Source organism: Phascolarctos cinereus, unplaced genomic scaffold (assembly GCF_003287225.1).
Source record: "Phascolarctos cinereus isolate Bilbo 61053 unplaced genomic scaffold, phaCin_HiC Scaffold_9;HRSCAF=440, whole genome shotgun sequence".
NCBI lineage: Eukaryota > Metazoa > Chordata > Mammalia > Diprotodontia > Phascolarctidae > Phascolarctos > Phascolarctos cinereus.
Window position 1 is genome coordinate 184,264,804 of NW_027556402.1, and position 14,824 is coordinate 184,279,627.

Genomic DNA, 14,824 nt, shown 5'->3' on the forward strand with positions numbered 1-14,824 from the left:
CACTGCCACCTAGCTACCCCAGTATAAGTAGAGTGAAACATATTCTGAATAGTGAATAGTATATGTGAATAATCTTTTTAAAGAGAGATGTAGGATTGGAAATAGGCCAGTTACATAGTTAAGTGAGGTATAACAGTTGGCAGCCTATATTCTGCATTGGTATACATTTCATATCAAGAGGTCAAGAAGACTTCCCTTAGCCTTTTGGGTGGTTCCTCTTTAAAAGAACATTTATAGGATAGACAAAAGGGAAAGGTAATGACTGTACCATTGGTGTTGGAGAAAGCATCTACATCAGTAAGGTCATAGACCCATTGAAGTAAGGAATATAGAACGTATTGTGAGGTCAAATAAAGGGGGAATTCATTTAGACCAGAAGAATTCAAGTTTTTAAAATTATTGGCCATGTTTTTGGAAATCCATATGTACATGGGTCTAATTTTTTATTCTAAGAGATGAGCTATATGTAATTTTTTTAAATGCAGTTTTCAAGTGATACTAAAGTAGTAAAAAACAATTTAATCCTCATTTATTCAGAAGTGCTGAGTTAGAGGCTTAGTGAATGAAGGAATGAAGCATTTATTTAGCCATTACTGTTGGAAAGCACTATGCTAAGTGCTGGTGATACAAAGAGAAAAGTGAGACAGTCTCTACTCTCAGGGAGCTCCCATTCCGATGGGGGAGAGAGCTTATTTATTTTTTTAATGTTTCATTATTTATTTATTTATTTAGGTGAGACAGTTGGGGTTAAGTGACTTTCCCAGGGTCACATAGTAAGTGTCAAGTGTCTGGTCTGACGCCAGATTTGAACTCAGGTCCTCCTGACTCCAGGGCAGTGCTGTATCCTCTGTGCCACCTAGCTGCCCCAAGACAGCACATCTAGAAGGTTTCAGCTACAAGTTAGATGGAAAAGTCTCATGGTCCTTAGATACAATAGTAAAGCAGATATTAGTACCTTTTCATCAATGTAATTATTAATGTCACTACTCCCAGGACTCCTGTGTTCAGGATTCTAGGCTTTTCCTGATAAGGGTCTGAAGGAAGATGACTGTCAAGGTGGTGGTGATTCAATCTGCCTGGCACATGCTACCTCCTCTCTTTCCCCAGGAAGCCCTGCTACCTTAGCTAGGCTGGCTTATCTGCCTTGTGTGTGCTAGTAATTGATCAGTTTTGATCAAGATAATAATATTTAATAGACTAAACCACTTGTAAGAGGAGTTAAGGTATGTGTCAATTCTGACTCCAGATTATGTCATGGATAGTGTCTTTTAACCTCACTTTCAAAAAGAAAATTTACTTTCAAAAACATAGATACACCAAATATTACTTAGAATTGGCTCATATAGTCAGAAATTTAAAGTTCCCTGTTGGCCTCTTAGTTTATGTGTACTTGCTAATTAGGCAAAGTTTTTTTTTTTTTGCGGGGGGGGAGGGAAGGGGAAGGCAGTGCTTAAAATCTCACCTTAGGGTAAAGAGGTGACATTTGGATTTTGTATTGTGTTGGCCGTATATTGAAAGCCCAAGAATTAGAAAATAATTGGTAATTTTTATTTTGGCACCAAAAATAAAAAATTTCTAACATTGAAGAATTTCTTTTATTAAAACAAAGAAAGGAGAAAAGATAGCTGTTGTGTAGCCAGATATTTTTTGAGGTTTCTGCTCAGGGACGGCAGTTTCCTGAATCTGGGATTAAGCAGGGTCTTGGTTATGGTTTTTCTGACACAGACATGCCACACATCACTGTGGGAAAAGTACATTACCCCAAAGGAAAAGTACTACTACCCTTATGCCTTTGTTAATTTCTTGAAAATTGAAGTCATTAATATTAGAGCATTGATACAAAGTGACTTGAACACAGGTCAGTAACCCTGCTATATTTACATAATGGGATTTAAAGCACCATTTGGGGGGATTAATGAATTGCTTACTGACTGCAAAGATAACTTCTTTTTATTCTACCTTGAGAGTTCAGTTTAAGAAAAAAATTAGATTTTGAGATGTCAGGTAACTGTGTATCCCTTAATCACACTTTATTCAGCAATTGGTAATATTTTTGTTGATAATATCAGACCAAGAGTTTTTTTTTTAAAAGAAAATATAGAGTCTTTTTCACTAGATAAGTTAATATGAAGCTCATAAATTAAAAATGAAGAAAAACAAATCAGGGACTAATAAATCCAAACCATTTGACATACTCCTTATTCCTCTCTTTTGTTTATCAAACCTTTCTTTATAGATGCTGTCAACATGCATATTGCATATGTTTTAATATCATTAATTCAGTACATATTCAAATTTTTGTTAAATGCAGTTATGCTGAAATGTGGGTAAATGTCATATAAACATTTAGAGGTAGTGGAAAGAATTCTGGAGCTGGAGTCAAGTGATATGGTTTTGAATTTTGATATGGGCACTTATTACCTGTGGGCCAGTCTCTTACCTTTTCCTGAGGTCAGTTTCCTACTTTGCAAAATGGGAATAATAATACTTGTTCTACCTATCTAATTCATCTGTCTGTTGCTTGCTCTGGAAGTTGGAATGACCTGGCCTCAAACGTCATCTCTGGCACATCCTAGTTGTGTAACCCAGGGTAAGGCAGTTAACTTCTCCATACCATTGGCATCTTTCTAAGAAGACTATGAGTGTAGAACAGTTGATGCTAATCTGCATGGATAGAGGAAGTTTTCCTCTAGGTAGCTCCCTACAGCGACGATACTGTGTTTTTGGACAAAATACAAAAACAGAGTTCTTCAAAATGCATCATAGGTAGATGTGATTATTAGCATTATTATGTTTGAAACAGCATAATAAATTTAGGCCCTTTCATTTTTGAAGTTTTTCGATAGCAAGTTTTCTCCATTATATGTATATATTTTGTATTTTCCACAATCATTTATTAAATATTGTTCTTATTGTTATGTAATGGCTCCTTCAGGCTGCAGCTCAAATACAGGAAGCCTTGTTGGATGCCTACCCATTGCTAGCACCTTCCTTCCTGGGTTCCAGTCTTTACCTCTGACACATCCCTCCTGTGTGACCTTCAATCCCCTAGTACTCTAGGCTCTGTTTGTACTCTGTTACTAAATATTGCAGACAAAGGATCAGCCTGCATCAGTGACAGGGAATGCCTTACCAAGTGCGCCTAAAACTAATGAAATCACATGTCCAGGCTGTGGCCTCTTTGTATTTATTCTGTCTGGCCTTCTCTATGTATGTGTTTCCTCCTTAGAATATAAGCTCTTTAAGAATGAAAATTTTTTTATTCTTTGAATCTTTAGTGCCGAATGCATAGAATGCACTCAATAAATGATTTCTTATTATTTTACATGATAGCTTTGTCCTTAAGAGGTGTAGGAATGGAAATAATAGCCATTTACATGTGTATAGAGCTTTACAGGTACAATGCATATTATATTATAATATCACATATGTTATCTCACTTGACCTTCAAAAAAAGGCAATTCAAGTATTGGATAGGATTTTAGGATTTAGCCTTGGAAGAAATGTTAGAATTAATCTAGAGTGATTTCTCATTTAAAGGTAAGGAACCTAAGGCTTAGAGAAGCTGTCTGACTTGATATTCAGTGGCAGAGCCTGAACTCCAGAATGGGCCTTCTGAGCCCCACCCATTCCAGTATTCTTTCTCCCTTAGCACTTTTTCTCTATGCTTGATCTCATTGGGAAAATATTTTCATTTGTATTGCTTTAAGTAACTGCCTTAAACATTTTAAAGAAACAGAACTTCATAATACCTGTTGCAGAGCTTTTTATTTAAACCTAATGGAGATTTGCATTTATGAAATTAGAACCCATCTTAAAATTTTTAAGTAAGTCTGCTTTTTTTGTGGGTGGCTGAGAGATGTAATGAGAGTGGTCATGGGTGCATGGGAAGGAATGTAATGGAAAATAAATAGAAATATTTAATGACTAGAAATGCTACTAAATAAAATTCACATGATACAGCTTTACATACACATATAATATTCTTCTGTTTTGTAGACTCAATGTAGTTCTCCATTTTGGTAATTAACTAAATAGGGTGATAAAGAAAATTGGCTCTTGCATCTTTACTCCTTCTCTTTCCTTTTTTATGTGTAAATTTTCCTATGTCTTTGGCTGCATGTTAAATGTATGTTGATTTTCTTTATTTTTTTTCTGAAGTATTCATTTTTTTTCCAGTTATTGAATCTTCTTTCTTTCTCTTTTTTCCCCCTCTCTACCCCCCATTTCTATCTCTCTGTCTCTCTGTCTCTCTCCTTTCTGTTTTTTTAATTCTTCATTCTCTTCCTCCTTGTTTGTCCTTTGTGTACGGGATTTGGCAGCATATTGTCAGGGCAGAAATAGTGAAGTATCCGGAAGAAGATAATCAACACCTCAACTCTACACAGAGTAAAATCTGTTCTTTACAGTAGTTCAGGTATTATTGAATAACTTATTGCCATGTGGGTGGTAAAGAAGGGTGGTAGATTGAACCCAAATCTTTTTGATACATATGAGTTGTTTCTATAATACTTTTACCAACAGGAGGCCCCATATAACTGAGAAAATTTTGCAGATCACTAACATACCAGCTTTATTTTAAAACTTTAAAAAACTGGTCCTTTGTGAAAGGGCTTACAATTTAAATAAGAATTTATGGACAAATTAACAATGTTTCAAAACTGTTTGGCTTTATGAATGTTTATTATATGTTCAGTGAAGTGGAGAATTTAGGCAACCACTTGGTGATTCAGATCTCAATACTTTTTCTGAAATACCTTGATATTTGAGACAGTGAGGTTTTTGGTTATTTTTTTGTTTTGGTTTTTGTTCTGAATTATTTTCAGACGGCCATTTCTGTGTGTAGACATAAAAGAAGAGATGAAAACAGTTGAGAATGTTTTGGTTGAAGTTACCACTTAACAGTGAATATTGTGGTACAGCTTTATTGAATTATTTTTAAAAAGTTGCTTCCTTATTGTTGTGTGTATGTTTGTATTACTGACTTTGCCATATCCTACCAGTAAGAAATTACTTGGAAGTGAATTAGGGGCTTTTAAAAAAGGACTTGTAGGTTCTGAGGGTAAGACCACCACTTATTCATAAAGCCTTTTACAGTTTACAGAGTACCTTCACAAACTTAAGCCTCTAGACTCTTACTAGTCTACCCCCTGCCTAGGGACACTATGAGCTTTAAGTGTGGTATTTAAGGCCAATATTATAATCTCCATTTTACATTTGCACAAACTAAGCTTCAGATGACTTATTTGGCTCCCATAAAGTCACAGAGCTAGTAAGTAACAGAAATGGAAAATGGACCCCAGGACCCTGACCTCAAGTTCAGTGCTTTTCCCACTATACCATGTTGCTTCTTAATTCAAAGCACACTAATTAAATTGGCACTCAAGGGATTTGCATGTGTTAAAACCCAGACCCAGAATGGGAACCTTTTTTGTAGAGTAGAACAGTATCTTTATAAATACTATCTTAGGGGCAGCTAGGTGGCACAGTGGATACAGCACCGGCCCTGAAGTCAGGAGTACCTGAGTTCAAATCCGGCCTCAGACCAAACACTTGACACGCTTACTAGCTGTGTGACCCTGGGCAAGTCACTTAAACCCAATTGCCTACAAAAAAAAATAAATAAATACTATCCTAGTGTGCTGCCTAATATCATTCAGTACTTCAAAGGATGCACTATTTGGTATAGGCAGCTCCCTTTCAGTACGGGTTTCAGCCCTACTATCCCTTAGTAGATGGTTTTATCAGTTGCCGAAGCCAAAAAACACTCATCTCTTTGGTGGTCAACCATCTGCCCAGTTTTTTTAGTAAATACTTTTAAAAGATATGAAGCCAAGTCTATGTGACCCAGATATGAGACTGCAACAGTTAGATGCTGGGGGTTTTTTTTCATCTGAAAGGTCCATTTCTAGTCTAATATTCTATAATGGTGACTTTGACATCTGTCTTAAAACTGCAGGAATAATGCTTCTAGATTGCGTAGAAACCTAACATTGCCCAATTTGTTCAATAAAGCGTATATAGAAGATCCATTGTGAACCAGACTGGACTGAATTTCTTTGTGGAGTTAGATTTGACTGATGTTAAAGAAATATGATAGGGCTCTTACCTAGTGTCTTTCTGGCAGACTCTGTGTTAACTAATTAATAGAATATGGATCACATTAAGTACATGAAAGGAGGAAAAGGAGATACATTTGACATATTTGCGTACCTTGTATTCTCAGTATTTGGGTTTAAGGCATGGTCCTTAAAATAAATCTCGTCTGCAAACCCAAGATATCTTGTGAGGTTTCAGCATTCAAAGTTTATATTCTTTTGGGCAGAGTACCCACAAGTAAGGGTATGATTTCCTATGTGGACAGAGGGAGGACAGCTCACAGAGTAATAGTTTGGAACCCAACTGGCCAGTTCTAGTTGGGCGACGCTCCTTCCTCCCCCCCTCATTCCCTTTCTCCCTTCCTCCCCCTTCCCTTCCTTTCTCCCTTCCTCCCTCCCATTCTCCTTCTCTTCCCTCCTCCCTCCCTCCTTTCTTCCTTCTCTCCTTCCCTCCCTCTGTCCACATAGGGAATCATACCCTTACCTGTGGGTGCTCTGCCCAAAGGGATGTAAATTTTGATCATTGAAACTCCGCAAGATATCTTGGGGTTTAAGGACTAGATTTCTTTTTTAAGGAACATGCCTCAAACCTAAATCATTCTGGCTCTCATTGTTTGGCCAACAGTAGGTTCCAGCCCAAGCCTCACTTGATCATTGTTTGGGTTTTGATGGCTCAGAGTGAGTGTAAGTAGCAGTTGTTTTTGTTTTGGCCAGAAGCCCCCTGAGGGTCTTCCCCTCCCAGTTTGATTTCTTTTAAAAATAGGTAAAAGAGGCCTTATTTCTTACCTAGCCTTAATCACTGAATGGGCATTGCCTCAGACAAACTAAGACATGGGAAAGATCTTAGCTTAAAAAGGCCAAAGTCTCCTACTGCATACTGGGCCATCTCCAGTCATCCAGATCTGTATCTTGCCACTGGACCCAGGTGGGTCAGGAGGAGAGGGTGAGGCTGGTGATTTTATATAGCCCTGCCTCACTTAAGTCCAATTCACTTGCAAGCCATGGCATTACCTTCCTGATATCATGGTCCTCTTCAAGAATGAAGGACAAACAACAACAATTCTCAGTATTCTAAATTTACCAAAATAAAATTTAGACTCAGAGTGTTTATACTTCATATACTCATCATAACAGGTTACTGTACAATAACACATACATATTCTACTTTCTCATTTGCAAATGATTGTGCACTGGCAACAAAAGTATTGCTATTGTATTATGGTTAGTGGTATATGGCATTTGTCTTGTAAACACATAATACATTTTTTCTACCATTGAAACTTGATAAGCCAAAAAACCCTACCTAAACAAATATTTGCAAATGGTTAATTTTAATTCTCTTGTGATAATTTAGTCATGTTTAGTTCATTGGTAAGATAGAAAGTTTCCATTGAATTATATGAAAATTATAATGCATACTTCAATTTTGTGCATACATTTGGTACTAACTTAATACAAGTTGCTGCTAAAGCATGATTTCTTAGGCAGTTGACCAATATTGTAGTTTGTTTTAATCAGTTGTTCTAGTATTGGTAAGAACACATCAGTTAAAATGTGCAGTTTCCAGAAGTCAGCAAAGTTTACAAAATAAAAATGTTAGAGCTGTGTCTAAGTTGTGCTTGTTTCTGATACTCCAATAATAACTTTGTTTTCTTTTATGACAGAGAGTGGTGAAGGCAGATATTGTAAACTACAATCAGGAACCTGTATCAAAAACTATTAACCCTCCTAGAAGCTCGATGTGTACAATTCAGTGAACACATTTTTCTTTGTAATGATCAATTTGGCAGGCTGCACACCTCTAACATGGATGGGCTCAAGGACTGCTAAGAACTTTTGTTTTAACAGTGGCCATCTCTGTAGCACAAAAAGAAAAAACAAACCACTACACCATTTGTGTTGCAAAACAGCAGGCATTTTCTTGAAGTGTCAAGGATTCAGCCTTTGGACCGCACATTTTGAAAACAAAATGGAGAGTCTATTCTTTGGAATTTATATTGCTTCTTTGGATATAGTGATGATGTCTATCTATGTTCTTTAAGGATGTCTACATGTCTTTAACCAATGTTTCCGTAAATTAGGATGCCCATATTTGAAAACCACCCAAGTCCATGCAAGATATTTTGCCGCAACACTGTCTGATTCTGTGGTCTAAACTCAAATGTAGCAAAGTGAAATTCAGATGTTATTGTCAGAGAAAAAACAGTTAAATGAATAATATATTTTATCTAGAAATAATTTTGAAGGAATTCATTTGGTATATATAGAGTGATCAAAACTATACAAAGCTGTATCTAATTGAAAATGCTTAAAATAAAGCTGTAATAAGAATGGTTTTTCATTTTAAAAAAGGTTTTAAAATTGTCCATATTGTAGCTGGAAACTCACTGAGTAGTGAGTATTTGATCTTGTATTTTTCTTACTGTATCATGGTCATTATGTGTGGTATAAAACTCAGGTTAGATTGCTTTATGAATTTTGATCAACATTTACCAGCTGCAACATGAAGTTTCTTTCACAAACTGTTTGCTTAGTTATGTGCTTAAGATGAGTTATGAAGTATTGCTGGATCAATGTGAATCAGACTATGCCTGATGTTCAAATATTCTTTTTCTCCTTCAAATAAATTTATTTAAATCACCCCTACTTGAATGATATTTCAGATACCTTACTTTATCCAAGCAGGGCACAAAATCTATTTGGATATCGTATTTAAAAGCCCAGCGGTGGACTGTTGTCTGAAGACTAGCCTATCTACTTTGGGAAAGGCTTTTCACTAGTTTGGCTGAAGGGTCATGGGTTTTTCAATCACAGCATCTCTCAAAGATCATCTACCAAGGTATAAGTGAAGGATGTTATCTACATCAATTTTTCAAACTTTGAAGAACTAACAGGAGGAATTTATAATCTGGATCAGATTCTTATCAATATGGACAAACTGGTTTCTTGAGTGGAAATGATGGAAACCTTGGCAATGAGTGATCACTCTAGCATAGAATTTGTGATGGAAAAGTGGAAATCATCTGACATGCAACCTAAATTTTATGAAAGTAGTTTTCAAAGAGGTTTGAGAAGGCTAAGTAGGATGCTAAAAATCCATAGGATATAAGTTAGTCTAGTAGGAATGGGCAAGAAATTCTGGAAACACAAAGAGGAACAATTATGATGGGGGGGGGAAAGGGGAACTGACCAATATGAATGCAAAAGGAATTTACCAATCAACTTGAATTTGAAAGATGTGTATAGAAGATATAAGTAAAAGAAGATAATGAAAGGATATGCAAGTATATCATGCCTTGAAAAATGTTAGGCTAGCTAAGTCACAGAATAAGCTGCAACCAACAAATCAGCCAACAAGCATTTAAGTGACCATTATTTGAGCATGGGGGATAAAAGCCAAAGTGAAAAAGCTCCTACCCTGAAGGAGCTTATATTCTGTTTGGGGGACACAATATGCTCATATATAGGTCTGTATTAAAAAAACCATACAAACACAGAAACTTCCCTGTGTGGGGAAGGTGCTAGCAGTTGGGAAAGCCAGGAGAAGCTTCTGGGAAAAGGTGATGCTTGAGAAGAAAACCAAGTTTTCCCAGAGTCAGAAATGATGAAAGAGCATTCTAATATGTGAGACAGCCATTTCTAAGTTTCTAAGGCATAGCAATGGGAAATTGGATGTCATGTTGGAGGGGAGAAAATTAGTGTGGCTGGACCATAGAGTATGTATGGGGAAGAAACATATATATATATATATATGTATATGTATATGTATATGGTGGGGACAGGTTGTGAAGAGCTTTAAATGCAAAACAAAGAAGTTTATATTTGATCCTAGAAGTAAAAGGAAACATCTGTAGTTTATTGAGGGGGAGGGAGTGATATGGTCAAATCTATGCTTTGGAAAAATTATTTTGGTAGATAGGTGGATTGGCACTAAGAAACACTCACAGGGAGAACAATTAAGAGGCCATTAAAATAGTCAAGGCAAGATAGGGATGGGGACTGTGATGAGAAAAGAGGGGACGTTTGAGAAAGATGTGAAGATAGAAATAAGACCTGGATATGTGGAGTGAGAGTGAAGAGGTGCCTTTATAAACCTAGGTAACTGGAAGGAAGTACCTTCACTACAAATAAGAAGAAAGTTCAGAAGAAGGGTGGGCTTAGTGATAAAGATGGTATGGACATACCTCGGTGATATTGTTGGTTTGGTTCCATATCACTGCAGTAAAGTGAATCTCGCAATAAAGTGAGTCACACAAATTTTCAGGTTTCCTAGCACATACGAGTTATGTTTATTGTTCTGCAGTCTATTCAGTATGCAGTATTATGTCTAAAAAATGTGCATACCTTAATTAAAATGATTTATTGCTAAAAAATGCTAACCCATCTCCTGAGCCTTCAGCAAGTCATAACCTTTTTTTGCTGGTAGAGGATCTTGCCTCAGTGTTGGTAGTTGCTGACTGATGAGGGTGATGGTTGCTGAAGGTTGGGTGACTGTGGCAATTTCTTAAAATAATAAACAGTGGAGTTTGCTGCATTGATTGACTTCCTTTTGTCAAAGATTTCTCTACAGCATGAGATGCTGTTTGATGGCATTTTACCCACAGTAGAACTTCTTTCAAGATTAAAGTTAATCCTCTCAAACCCTGCTGCAGCTCTATCAACTAAGTTTTTAAAATATTCTTCAATTTTGTTGTGTCTCAGGGAACAGGGAAGCTTGAGGAGGGAGATGGGGGAATAGCAGGTCAGTGGAGCAGTCAGAACACACAACATTTAACCTATTGTTTAATGTCTTATATGGGTGTGGTTTTAGTGCCCCCAAACAATTATAATAGTAACATCCAAGTTCACTGATCACAGATCACTATAACATGTATAATAATAATGAAAATTGAAATATTACAAGAATTACCAAAATGTAACAGAGACACAATGTGAGCACATGCTGTTGGAAAAATAGCACTGAGAGACTTGCTTGATACAGGGTTACCACAAAATTTCAGTTTATTAAAAAAAGCAATATCTGCAAAACACAATAAAGTGAAGCACAATAAAACAGTGTGCCTGTAGTTTGGTTTTGGACATGTTGAGTTTGAGGTGTGTCTGGGACATTAGTTTTACATGTCCAATTGGCATTTGGTAATACAGGAGTAGAATAGAAGAGGTAAACTAGACTTGATATCTCTGTCTCTCTCTGTCTCTGTCTCTGTCTCTGTCTCTCTCTCTCTCTCTCTCTCTCTCTCTCACACACACACACACACACACACACACACATACACACAGATGTATGAATATATAGAATATATGCACATCTATACCTATGTGATCTATGTATTTATGAACTCTGAGTCATATGCATGGAGATAATCATTAAACCTATGGGAGCTGATTAGTTCACCAAAAGAAAGAGAGTAGAGAAAAAAGAGAAGAGGACCCAAAACTGAGCTACATCCTCAGTGAGTATGAGATAGATAATGATATATAGCAAAGGAGACAGAGAAAGAGCAGTCAGCTGGTGACATCAAGAAAGAACAGTGTCATGAAAATTGAGAGAGGAGAGAGGATCCAGGAGGAAAGGATGGCTATTAGTGTTAAATGCCACAGAAAAATCAAGAAGGATGAGGAATGATAAAATACCCATTGGATTTGGCATTTGAGATCACTGGTAACTTTGGAGAGAGCAGTTTGGATTAAGTAATGAGGTCAACAGCCAGATTGCAGAGGGTTTGGAAGATATTTGAGAGGAGAAGAAGTGGAGACAATGAGAGTAAATAATTTCTAATGGTAGTTTGGCTGAGAAAGGGAAGAGAGATATAGGATGACAGCTGATAGAGATAGTAGGATCTGTAGAAAATTTTTAATGGTGGTAGAGACTTGGGTGTGTTTTGGCAGTAGGGAAGGAACTAGTAGATATGATGTTGAATATTCAAGGAAAGGGATTATGGTAGGAGTAATCTGTTGGAAATGAGGGGATGAGAGTAAGGACCTTGCATGAGGAGAAAGACCACCTCCTCATCAGGGATTGGAGTAAATGAGGTAATGGGGGACAGTTTCAAGGGGGTCATCAGGTGAAAAGGGGAAATGAGGGTTCTCACTGCAAGTGGTCTTGGTTTTCTCCAAAGTATGAGGCAAGGCTCTGAGCTATGAGAATGAATGTAAAGGAGTGCTGTGTAAGAGGAATAAAGAGAAGGTTTAGAAGAATTGCCAGGGTGAGATAGATAATAAAGCAAGAGTAGAAGGATTGACTTGCTTCAGTGAGGACCCAGATGAGAAGAGATAACACTGTTAGTGTGCTTAGCATGGTTGAGTGACTCCAACTCTGTTTGGGACCATGTGCGTAGAATTGGAAGAGGTCAATGGAGGAGGCAGAGCAACATAGAGTTGGCATTTGTTAAGGCATGAGTGCGGATAGGATAAAGAAGCAAGGGATTCAAGAGTTGAGGGAAGCATAGAGTTAAACTAGGAGTAAGGGACAGGGAGAGATGAATTAAGTGGAAATTATAATTGGATATTGGGAGTTGGAGTGGAATAGTAAATCATGGGAGCTTAGTGGATTGAGGAATTAGAAAGTTGGGATATATGAAGGAATATCAATGTGTATGTTGAAATAACCTATGTAGGAGTTTGGGTAGGGAGTGAGACTGTGAACCAAGCACTAAATTTATTGAGGAAGGAGGGAAAATGTCCAGGGGCCTACCAGGTAAGTGCTACTAGGATCTGAATAAAGTGAATCTTAAAGGAGAAGAGTTTGATAAATATTGATGGTTGTCAAAGTCTGGAAATAGCAATGGGAAATAAAGACATTTCATCCTTAGAAAAACTAAGGATAACATAAAGTTGAGTTTTTTAGTCTAAATTGGAGATAAAGGAGCTAAGGTGTGATCATACCACTTCTTGGGGTTGGGCATTATTAACTCATAAAAGGTAGAGCTACTCAAATTCAATTTTTTCTTCTATTTTTTCTTCCGAGGATAATTATCTTTGGACTGGAAAGGACAAAACAAGTGGCTAATTTGGAATTGAAATCCCAAATAAGAAAGGAGATTCTAAGAAAGCATCCAAGTCACCTGGCGCAAATGAATTACATCAGGCAAATGTGATTGCTGAGCTGTTGTCAGTGATATTTGAACAATTGTGATATTAGAGGAGAGAAGAATTGAATAAGGGAAAATGTACAAAAATTATTTTAAGGTCAGAGAATGGAGATTGCAAACTATAGGTGAGTGACATTGACTTTGGTTCCTGACAAAACTGTAGAACTTATTATTAAAGGGATAGCGATTGAACATCTAGGGGAAAAAAAGTTGGGGAAAAAGGTGATCACAGAGAGCCAACATGGATTCATTAAGAACAGATCACACCAGATGAAAAACTTCTTTTTTGACAGCTTTATCAGACTGCTAGATCAGGGGAATCAATTGATTAACAAGCAATTATTAAGTACTTATTACATACCAGAAACTGTGTTAGGCACTGGGAATTAAACTACAAAGAGTAAATAATCCTTGGCCTTAAAGGGCTTTACATTTCTAATGAGGAAGACAGGAAGTACATATATAAATATTTACAGAATAAATATAAAGAGAATAAATACAAGGTAGTTTTAGAGAGAGGGAATAAGCAATTGGGCAGATCAAAAAAAACTATGTAGAAGGTAGTTTTTGAGATGCATCTTGAAGGAATTGAGCGATTTTGTGAGGTAAAAGTAAGGAGGAAGTGCATTCTATGTATGACAGATGGTCAGTGCAAAGTTACAAAAGTGGAAAATAGAGTCCTTTGGGAGTAGAAAGAGAAGGCCAATTTTTCTGGATTGCAGAGTGCAGGAGTATGATTAATGTCCAGTGAGGTTGGAAAGATAGGTTTATGAGAAGTTTTAAAGGGCTTTGAAAGCTTTAAACAGGAGGTTTATTATTTGATATTAGAGTCAATAGGGAACTGCTAGAGTTTATTGTTTAGGCATCACGTAGTCATTATATTTAGGCATCACATAGTCAGATCTGCAGTTAGGGAAAGATCACTTTGGCAGCAGTGTGGTAGATAGATAGGAGTAGAGACATTTAAACCAGGAAGACCAATTAGAAGACTCAATACTCCAGGAAAGAAGTAAGAAGGCCCTGAATTGGTTTTTTGGGTAGAAAAAGAGTGAGATATGAGAGATGTAGAGTTAGACAAAGGGAGCTCAACTAACAAAATCCCACATTCATTTAGCAAGCATTTGTTTTTGAGAATAGGTATATATTTTAATGAATATAAAATAAGCTTCCATGGTCACCTTAGCTTTTGACCCCAGAAAATGTCCTTAAACTTTGAGAACAGAATGAAAATATTGGTAATGTCAATTAATATATAATAGTTCTTCTAATAGTGCTTTGTGTATATCACCAGAACAAATCAGTAGAATAATGTTTCCCTGCATAGGTCACTTATGTGAAGGCTCTATTTTATCTTGCCAAAATAAATTTTCTTTCATGGTATACCTTCTATGAGTACTTCATTTAGAAATGCTTGTGTTAGAATTAAATGGAAATATTCCTTTTGAAGTCCTTTTTTGACCACAAATTTGCCTTTTCTTTTGCTCTTCTTCCTCTTCTTTCTTCTCTTTCTCCTTCTTTTCCTTCTTGCATTATACTTCTCTTTATGGAGATAGTCCAACACTAAGTGTTTGCCTCAGGAGACAACCTATACCTAAGTCTTATTCATTTAGTCTTAGCAACATCTACTGCATCTTT

The 14,824-nt window shown here is 36.7% G+C and overlaps 1 protein-coding gene across 6 annotated transcripts in view; it reads left to right on the forward strand.

Annotated features, from left to right (window-relative positions):
- RAB28 (RAB28, member RAS oncogene family) overlaps positions 1-14,526 on the forward strand; it is a 152,332-nt gene extending 137,806 nt beyond the window's left edge. For 2 of the 6 annotated variants that reach the window (XM_020993191.2, XM_020993211.2), the window contains 2 exons: positions 4,323-4,417; positions 7,763-7,850. In XM_020993191.2, coding sequence (XP_020848850.1) covers positions 4,323-4,412 — 90 coding nt within the window. In that variant the 3' untranslated portion in view covers positions 4,413-4,417; positions 7,763-7,850. Of the gene's footprint in view, positions 1-4,322; positions 4,418-7,762; positions 8,740-13,065 lie in introns of those variants that run through there. The other 4 variants (XM_020993178.2, XM_020993203.2, XR_002325848.2 and 1 more) reach the window with 3 other exon arrangements.
- The last annotated feature ends 298 nt before the right edge of the window (positions 14,527-14,824 follow it).